Source organism: Emiliania huxleyi (genome assembly GCF_000372725.1).
Source record: "Emiliania huxleyi CCMP1516 chromosome Unknown EMIHUscaffold_215, whole genome shotgun sequence".
Classification (NCBI taxonomy): Eukaryota; Haptophyta; order Isochrysidales; family Noelaerhabdaceae; genus Emiliania; species Emiliania huxleyi.
The window spans coordinates 207477-216923 of record NW_005200461.1 but is presented as its reverse complement, the minus strand read 5'-3'; the positions used below and the strand labels follow the sequence as shown (position 1 = coordinate 216923).

The 9447-nt window shown below is 65.1% G+C and overlaps 3 protein-coding genes across 3 annotated transcripts; 1 reads left to right on the top strand and 2 right to left on the bottom strand.

Moving 5' to 3' along the window:
* Positions 1-17: 17 nt before the first annotated feature.
* Positions 18-1382, bottom strand: EMIHUDRAFT_235284 (hypothetical protein; the record flags this gene model as incomplete). The annotated part of the gene is made up of 3 exons (XM_005780446.1): positions 18-299; positions 1144-1174; positions 1328-1382. Coding segments are annotated over 3 exons (368 nt in total), but the record flags the coding sequence as incomplete, so codon positions are not given.
* A 433-nt stretch (positions 1383-1815) lies between these two features.
* EMIHUDRAFT_235283 (hypothetical protein) lies at positions 1816-2743 on the bottom strand (the record flags this gene model as incomplete). The annotated part of the gene is made up of 3 exons (XM_005780445.1): positions 1816-1984; positions 2505-2535; positions 2689-2743. 3 exons carry the CDS (start codon positions 2741-2743, stop codon positions 1816-1818), a joined length of 255 nt encoding a protein of 84 aa, XP_005780502.1.
* Positions 2744-5604: 2861 nt separating this feature from the next.
* On the top strand, positions 5605-7074 carry EMIHUDRAFT_114399 (hypothetical protein; the record flags this gene model as incomplete). Its single annotated transcript, XM_005780444.1, has 1 exon — positions 5605-7074. The coding sequence occupies one exon, from the start codon at positions 5605-5607 to the stop codon at positions 7072-7074; it is 1470 nt and encodes a 489-aa protein (XP_005780501.1).
* Positions 7075-9447: the final 2373 nt, after the last annotated feature.

Here is a 9447-nt window from a genome sequence, read left to right as displayed (position 1 = left end):
CGGGCGCGAGGCGGCACGAGAGCGCGATCTCGCGCTTGGGCGGCAGCGCCTGCCGCAGGATCTCGGCGGTGCGCCGGTGGAGGAAGGGCTGCACAAGGTCGTGCAGCACGGCCATCCGCTGCCGCGAGAGCCGCACGTCGGCCGCCGAGGCGTCGAGCGTGTTGCCGTTGGTGATCGGCGCGACGAAGCGGTTGCGGAACTCGGCCACCGAGCCGAGCAGCGCGGGCCGCACGAAATCGACCATCGCGTGGTACTCGTTCAGGTTGTTCTGCAGCGGCGTGCCCGTGAGGATGACGCGCCTCGGGGATGACGCGCCTCGGGCTCGGCGAGCAGCTCGGCCGACGGGCGCGGCGCCTCGTCCCGCAGCGACCACAGCTCGGAGAGCTCGGCCTGCGAGAAGGAGGTGGCGATCTGCTCGTCGTCGTGAAAGAGGTGTGTGTGATGAGATATTTGATGAATACAGGTGCAGAGGCAGAGAGGGTGCGGGAGAGGTGGGTGGTGACGTGGCACCACTCCCGGGGTGGAACTAGCTCAATTAAATCTGAGGCGGCGGTGGGCGGGTGCTCCTGCCTCCCTCTCGGGGACAAGCTCAAATCTCAGCGAGATTCTCCGAGATATGTCCGAGTTTACTGTACGTGCAGGTGCGGGTGCAGAGAGGGTGTGGGAGAGGCGCGTGAGATGAGAAATGGAATACTTTGGCCGGGAGTGGCCGGGGAGGGCCGGGATCGGCCGAGATCGGCCGGATACCGCCGTGAGGGACAGAGATTACCCGAGATATACCCGAGATGGTCCGAGAATACGTGTTTACAGCCGAGTTACAGGGCAGAAGCAGAGGCAGCGGGAGAGGGCGAGATGGGAGGAGGGCGGGAGGAGCGGCGCGGGGCGGAGTGGCGCGGCGGCGAGGCGGCGTGGGCGGTGGCGTGGTGCGGCGGCGGGGAGAGAGGCGACGGGCGTCAACTAAATAATCTCTACTGGTGACAGACTACTGGGTGGGGTGGCGTGGTGGTGGTGTGAGGTGAGATGTCCGATTGGATAAGGTGGAGGTGGAGGGCTGTGGCGCCTCGTTACGGCGGCGCGTCCCGCGCCGCGGCGGCGACGGCAGCACGGCGCCCGCCGCGCGGCTGCTGCTGCCGCGAGCGTGACCAGCCTCCACGAGCAGCCGACGGCGAGATGCCTGCTCGAAGGACGAGCGGGTTCAACGTCGTGTGGCCAGAGCGTGGAGAGGGGCGGGAGACGGTTGCGGAGCGGGCGGGTACCTAGGATCGAAGAGGTGGCTACTGTGCGAGAGCGCGTGCGGACAAGAAGCGTGACCGAGCGAGCGGTGCACCCGCAAGATCCGTCGGCGCAGCAGCCTCGCGCGGCTCCGTCGACGGAGCGACCATGAACTACATCATATGAGCCTGCAGGCGTCGTGGCAGAGGGCCCCAGTTAGTTGGCGAGGAGCGGCTAGCGTTCACGGCGAGCCGCTCACCGATACGCTCACCCGTTCGCCCTGCAACAAAACTCGGCGCCGCACAAACAAATTCGGCGCGCCATGCCCTATCTCACTCCAACCACCCTCTCGGTGCTATATAGGCGCCTATAGGCGCCTATAGGCGCCTCTGGAGCTAGGCGCCCTCTAGATGCCTAAAATCGCGTGTAGGCGCCTATAGGGCGCCTATAAGGCGCCCGCCGGAGCAAAAGAGTAGGAAAATTCAACGGCCGAAGCTGCTAGGTCTTATTAGATGGACTACTTGGGCGACGTACGTCCCCAATCGCCCGCCTAGCACCGACGGGCTAGTCGAAGCGCAAATCAAGCCACGATTCGAAAGCACGTCAGGAGCCTGCGCCGCGAAGCACGAGCGTGTTGCCGTTGGTGATCGGCGCGACGAAGCGGTTGCGGAACTCGGGCACCGAGCCGAGCAGCGCGGGCCGCACGAAGTCGACCATCGCGTGGTACTCGTTCAGGTTGTTCTGCAGCGGCGTGCCCGTGAGGATGACGCGCCTCGGGGAGTACGTGCAGGTGCGGGTGCAGAGAGGGTGTGGGAGAGGCGCGTGAGATGAGAAATGGAATACTTTGGCCGGGAGTGGCCGGGGAGGGCCGGGATCGGCCGAGATCGGCCGGATACCGCCGTGAGGGACAGAGATTACCCGAGATATACCCGAGATGGTCCGAGAATACGTGTTTACAGCCGAGTTACAGGGCAGAAGCAGAGGCAGCGGGAGAGGGCGAGATGGGAGGAGGGCGGGAGGAGCGGCGCGGGGCGGAGTGGCGCGGCGGCGAGGCGGCGTGGGCGGTGGCGTGGTGCGGCGGCGGGGAGAGAGGCGACGGGCGTCAACTAAATAATCTCTACTGGTGACAGACTACTGGGTGGGGTGGCGTGGTGGTGGTGTGAGGTGAGATGTCCGATTGGATAAGGTGGAGGTGGAGGGCTGTGGCGCCTCGTTACGGCGGCGCGTCCCGCGCCGCGGCGGCGACGGCAGCACGGCGCCCGCCGCGCGGCTGCTGCTGCCGCGAGCGTGACCAGCCTCCACGAGCAGCCGACGGCGAGATGCCTGCTCGAAGGACGAGCGGGTTCAACGTCGTGTGGCCAGAGCGTGGAGAGGGGCGGGAGACGGTTGCGGAGCGGGCGGGTACCTAGGATCGAAGAGGTGGCTACTGTGCGAGAGCGCGTGCGGACAAGAAGCGTGACCGAGCGAGCGGTGCACCCGCAAGATCCGTCGGCGCAGCAGCCTCGCGCGGCTCCGTCGACGGAGCGACCATGAACTACATCATATGAGCCTGCAGGCGTCGTGGCAGAGGGCCCCAGTTAGTTGGCGAGGAGCGGCTAGCGTTCACGGCGAGCCGCTCACCGATACGCTCACCCGTTCGCCCTGCAACAAAACTCGGCGCCGCACAAACAAATTCGGCGCGCCATGCCCTATCTCACTCCAACCACCCTCTCGGTGCTATATAGGCGCCTATAGGCGCCTATAGGCGCCTCTGGAGCTAGGCGCCCTCTAGATGCCTAAAATCGCGTGTAGGCGCCTATAGGGCGCCTATAAGGCGCCCGCCGGAGCAAAAGAGTAGGAAAATTCAACGGCCGAAGCTGCTAGGTCTTATTAGATGGACTACTTGGGCGACGTACGTCCCCAATCGCCCGCCTAGCACCGACGGGCTAGTCGAAGCGCAAATCAAGCCACGATTCGAAAGCACGTCAGGAGCCTGCGCCGCGAAGCAGCGTCGGCTCTGCAATGCAGCCGCAGTAGACCTTACGGCCCCCTCTATATATCCCGGGAAGCGTTTCCTGCCCAGTTGACTTGTGGCGGGCGGGCCGTTTTTCCAATTTCGGAGTCTACGGTTAAAGCAGCGGTGTAAGAGTCGTCGGCCCTTTCAAATGCTGTACCCTCTCTCGCAGAGGCGCGCACATTTCAACCGCAACAAGGAGCGCGTCGAGAAGATCGTGCTGCGCCACCGGCGGGAGAAGGTGGCGCTCTCCAACGCCGCGGCGGTGGCCATCCAAGGAGCCACACGTGCCCTGATCCTGCGTCTGGACGGGTTGTGCAATGCTGCCCTTGACACTGCAGAGGTACAGGAGGCGCCCCCGCCCGCCACGCCACCTCGCCCGGCGCCGATGACGCGGCCGGCGAGTGTCTCGCCGGCGACGTCCATCTACACGCCTCCCACGGCCAAGAGGACCGTGCGGCGCGTGCTCTCGCGATCGGAGATGGCTGTACAGGCACTCGGCTCACGGCACGGCATGGCGGTCATCGCGGTCGAGGAGGCCGTGGGACCGGTCGAGTCCTACCCGTCGCGCTGGAACTACGACGTCCAGACCCTCATCCGCTCGAAGGCCCTCGACTACAACGGCCGGTTTGTGCTCCTGACGTGGCTGGTCGCGGAGGGCTGCTCGCCGGTGCTCGTCGTCGAGCTGACGCCGCCCACCTGCCTCCGCCGCTCCGCCTCCGCCTCGAGCGCCGCGCGCGTCTCCTCCTTGACCTCGTCGTCCTGCTTGACGCGCCGGATCGTTGCCGTTGGTGATCGGCGCGACGAAGCGGTTGCGGAACTCGGGCACCGAGCCGAGCAGCGCGGGCCGCACGAAATCGACCATCGCGTGGTACTCGTTCAGGTTGTTCTGCAGCGGCGTGCCCGTGAGGATGACGCGCCTCGGGGATGACGCGCCTCGGGCTCGGCGAGCAGCTCGGCCGACGGGCGCGGCGCCTCGTCCCGCAGCGACCACAGCTCGGAGAGCTCGGCCTGCGAGAAGGAGGTGGCGATCTGCTCGTCGTCGTGAAAGAGGTGTGTGTGATGAGATATTTGATGAATACAGGTGCAGAGGCAGAGAGGGTGCGGGAGAGGTGGGTGGTGACGTGGCACCACTCCCGGGGTGGAACTAGCTCAATTAAATCTGAGGCGGCGGTGGGCGGGTGCTCCTGCCTCCCTCTCGGGGACAAGCTCAAATCTCGGCGAGATTCTCCGAGATATGTCCGAGTTTACTGTACAAGCGCCAGCAGCGCCGCAGCAGGCGCCTGTGATCTCGTGCGATCTCGACAATTAATACTTAATTGCCTCTCTCGATCTCGATACATGCCTCTCTCAATCAAATATCTCATCACACACACCTCTCTCGCCCTCCGCTCTCTCAGCTCCGCCGCCTCCGCCGCCTCCAAGCGCCAGCAGCGCCGCAGCAGGCGCCTGAAAGTGTGATCTCGTGCGATCTCGATAATTAATATTTAATTGCCTCTCTCGATCTCGATACATGCCTCTCTCAATCAAATATCTCATCACACACACCTCTCTCGCCCTCCGCTCTCTCAGCTCCGCCGCCTCCGCCGCCTCCAAGCGCCAGCAGCGCCGCAGCAGGCTCCGCCGCCTCCGCCGCCTCGGCCACTCTGATGACGCGCCTCGGGCTCGGCGAGCAGCTCGGCCGACGGGCGCGGCGCCTCGTCCCGCAGCGACCACAGCTCGGAGAGCTCGGCCTGCGAGAAGGAGGTGGCGATCTGCTCGTCGTCGTGAAAGAGGTGTGTGTGATGAGATATTTGATCGCCGCCGCTGTCGTCGCCCTCGGAGCCGCTGGTGTCGTCCTCCTCGACGACGAAGTCGTCCATCGAGTCGTAGCCCGAGGCCTCGCGCTTGGAGCCCGCCGCGCCCTTGGCGTCGACGCAGCGGTAGAGCGTGGCGGGGTGGTTGAAGATCTGCTGCATGGTCTCCCTGTTGCAGCGGGCGCAGCTACAGGTTGCTCCCACCGTTGTACGCGGCTGGGTTCCAACTTTTTCCGGGGTATGGTATGGTACCTGCCGGCCCAAAGGGGGGGGGGGGGGTTCTGATCATGACGCAAGGCTAACCTAACAGACCCCAAGCAGGTCTTCCAAGAGGCGGGGGGCGTATGGTCTCGAGGTGGGTTCACGGCAAACCATCGACTGTTGCCGCACGAACGATGCGAACGCGCTCGCGTTGGCTGCCCGCAAAAGAAAGAAAGAAAGCAGACACCCCAGGGGAGGGATGGGCTTGGCTGCCCGAGAAAGTTTCCCTGTTGCAGCTCCAGTTTGCTCCACCGTTTACGCGCGCTGGGTACACACACACACAAATGGGTTCCAACTTTTTCCGGGGTATGGTATCGCACCCTGAGTGTCTTGCTGTGGTGCATGACGCCAGCGGAGGCGGAGCAGGCAGCGGCGGCAGAGGGCTGCACCGCGACGGCGGAGGAGGGTGCGCTGCTGTACGCGCGCGAGCTGGGAACGGAGGCGTCAGCAGCAGCGGCGGCAGCGGCGGCGGCCGAGTCTATGACGGCGGCGGAGGCGGAGCAGGCAGCGACGGCAGAGGGTTTGACACTGGTGCGCTCGTCGCGCTCCAGCACCGGGTTCGAAGGCGTGTACGCAAAGTCGAAACGCATCGGCTTTGCGGTGAGCCGCAGGGTTGATGGTAGAATGCAGCATATTGGCTGCACCGCGACGGCGGAGGAGGGAGCGCTGCTGTACGCGCGCGAGCTGGGAACGGAGGCGTCCGCAGCAGCGGCGGCAGCAGCGGCAGCGGCGGCAGCGGCGGCAGCGGCGGCAGCGGCGGCAGCGGCGGCAGGGGCGGCGGAGGCGGAGCAGGCAGCGGCGGCAGAGGGCTTGACACTGGTGCGCTCGTCGCGCTCCAGAAGCGGGTTCGAAGGCGTGTACGCAAACTCGAATGGCAACGGCTTTGCGGTGAGCCGCAGGGTTGATGGGAGAAAGCAGCATATTGGCTGCACCGCGACGGCGCAGGAGGGTGCGCTGCTGTACGCGCGCCATTTTGGCGCGGAGGCATCGGCTGCGACCGATGCAGCGGAGGACGAGTACGCGGGACGCCAGGCGGTCGAGATGTCGAATGCAGCCGTAGAAGGGAGTAGAGAGGCACAACCAGCGACGGCGTCAAGGACGCGGCCCAGGCACAAGCTCATCCACGGACGGCGCGTGCAGCGGCTGATGGGTCTGCCCGCCGAGATACACGCCCTCGTGCTCGAGCACCTCGCAGCCAGCGCGCCGCCGGCCAGCTTCGTGGCGTGCGCCGCCGCCTGCGCTGCGCTCTTGGAGGTGTACATGCGGCACCGCGCTCAGCTCTGGTGCTCTGCGCTCAGCCGCCGGGTTCGCCTCCAGGGTGCCCTGCCCGGTGTTCAGCGCGACTGGCAGGCACTCTACCGCGCATTACTCGGCGGGCGCGACGGGCTCGAGGCCAAGGGGTGGGCGGACGACAACAAGCTCGACAATGCGGACGAGATGCGCCACGCGTGGTGGCAGGCCGACGCGCTGGCGTTCAGCGCCGCCAACGGGCTGGTGCTCGTGCGCTATCGCGGGTACGAGGACGAGGGTGAAGACGAGTGGAGGCCACTCACGCAGCTGCGCCCTTACGAGGAGCGGCCCTCCGCATTGTGGCGCTCGACGAAGCGGACCAAGGGTGAGGCGGTGGAGGTGGCATGGGCGCCGCCAGACCACCCCACTGCTAGGTGGGAAGCCAAGGTGATCGCGGTCCGCGCACGCAAGGCGAAGGTGCGCTTCCTCGGATTTGACGCGAGCTGGGACACCTGGCTCCCGCATGACTCGGACGAACTGTTCCCGGCACGGGCGGGGATTCCCTCCAACCCGTCAACTTAGACGCTGTTTGTGGCCCTGTACACGTGGGTCGGCGCAGCAGTGATGATGGGGACGTCAAGAGCCTCCATCCCGTCTGCCATACGTGCGTGCAACTCTGATCTCTGAGCCCAGGGCTGAGCCTGACCTCGGAGTGTGAACGCTGAGATGTCAACCGTTGACATCGTCTAAGTATTTGTTTTTTTTTATTTTGCGGATGCGGTGGCCGGTGCGTGGAAAAAGAATTTACATTTTCCCGCTCTCACAAAACACTCTGCTGGGCACGGCGCTTCGGCGGGAGAAGAATTTGACGACGCAACTCCCTCGCACAACACTTGGCACGGGACTGGCAAAACAAATTGCTAAAAATCTCTCACTGTGTGCTTTAAGTGCGGCTGAAAACATAATCAATTGTTTTTTGAGCCCCTACGCCCTCGGGACGCGCACCGCGCTACTGCTCCCGGGCCAGGGGTGTAAGGGAACACACTAGGGCACACCAGGGCCGGTCTAGCCAGCCCTATCCCGCCCACAGCCTTCGAAAACGCACAAAAATCGCACCGCCGGAGCCGCGGCGAATCGCTACCGGAGGCCGTGTGTCGCGCCACCGACGGCCGCACGACGCACCCCCGGCTCCGCGCCGCTGGTTTGAGCTCTGGAAGCCAGCCACCTCCGCCTGCAAAGACTCTGGGTGGGCATCTTCCGCAGTGCGAGCCGTCGCGTGTGCGCCGCAGCTGTGCATGTCGAGCGTCTCCTTGAGATTGACGAACGCCTGCCGGACGGCCGTGCGCAGCTCGCCCCAGCTCGTGCGATGGCCGATGCAGGCGCCCTCGTCGCGCAGCTCGGTGCGGACCGACTCGGACCGCTCCTCTTGCCGCGCGGTCTGTTCGGAGAGCAGCCTGAGCTGGCGCTCGTCGGCGTCGAGCTGGCTGGCCTGCTCACGCAGCGCGTCGGACGGGCTTGGTGGTGGCGGCGGCGGGCTCGGAGGGCTCGACGGCAGAGGGCTCGGGGTTGCAAGGTGCGTGCGCGGCCGGCGTCGGGCCGGTGGGACGGGGTGGAGCTCCCTCTGTGCTCTTGCGACGGTAGCCGAACAGCCAGCCCAGCCAGCTTCCGCCCCCGCGCCCCTCGGTCGGCTGCGCGGAGGTGGGCGGATCGTTCACGCGACCCGCCGCCGCCGCCGCCGCCGCCACCTCGGGCACCGACGGGGCCGAGGAGTCCGCACCGGTGCGCGCGACCTTTTGTCGGCCTCCGTGATCCGGCGTGTACGGGGACGCGCCCTCCTGCAGCAGCTTCCGCTTCGCCCTCACGCCTGCCTCACTGAGCTTGCGTGACCAAGCGTAGACCTCGTTGTTGCAGTGCAGCTCTGAGTGCTTCGAGTTGCCGCCGGGCGACGTGATGATGCGATGCGCGACCGGGCAATGGAGCTTGCGCGCCTTTTCCCCGAGCAGCACAGCCACCTTTCCCTCGAGCACCGCATTCCACTCCTTGTCTCTGCCAAGATAGCGGGCATGCTCGTACAATGTGTCATACGCACCTGGGGTATCGCCTGCCAACTCCTTGCACCTGTCGCGCAGCGCTTCTGGCACCCCTCCACGTCCGTCAACTTTGGCCGGCATGCCGCACGGCCGCCGCGGCCGAAGCTCGCCCGATCGGTTGTCCAGCGCAACTGACACTCTCCGCTTGGCGCCAAAATTTCTCCGGCCACGTCTTTCCGGCGGAAAACCGGCCTCGCAATTCTTTATTCCGGTTAGAATTCGACACGTCCGCCGTCGCGAGGAGGCCGTGTGTCTCTTCCGTTGCTGGTAAGTCTCTCCGTTCTCGCCGGATCCTCTCGGCTGCTCTCGGCTCCTCTCTCTCGGCTCCTCTTGGCTCCTCTCGGCTACCTCTCGGCTAATGGAGTTGTGTAGTCAGTCAGTGTTACACACGTCCTACTGACGTAGCATGGACGACGCTCGACGGGGCACACGCACTCGCGGAACACAGGGCATTATACACACGAGGCGTCGGGCGGGCGGGCGATCGGGTGCCCCAAGCCTAACATGACGTTTTGGCCGCAGCATCCGCACTGCGCTCGACAAGTTCCACATCGACCGCTCGAGGTGGCCCGAGCTCGCCGCCGATCGCTCGGCCTGGCGCCAGACGCTGGAGTTGTGTACTAGGTAGTACTCTGTGCGGCCATCTGATTGTGTGTACATTTCTTCTCTCTTGAGAGAGAGTTGTTTTCTTTAAATTCTTCTCTCTCTCTCTGTACAATTCTTTTTGCTTTGCCTGATCTACACGGCGAGCCACATCTGCCCGTGGTCAGACGGAAACCGGTGATGCAGAGGCGGCGGTATTCGTGGACTAGCTGCTCCCTCCCCATAGCCCGGACCTCCCTCTAGCACGCTTGACACTCCGTTT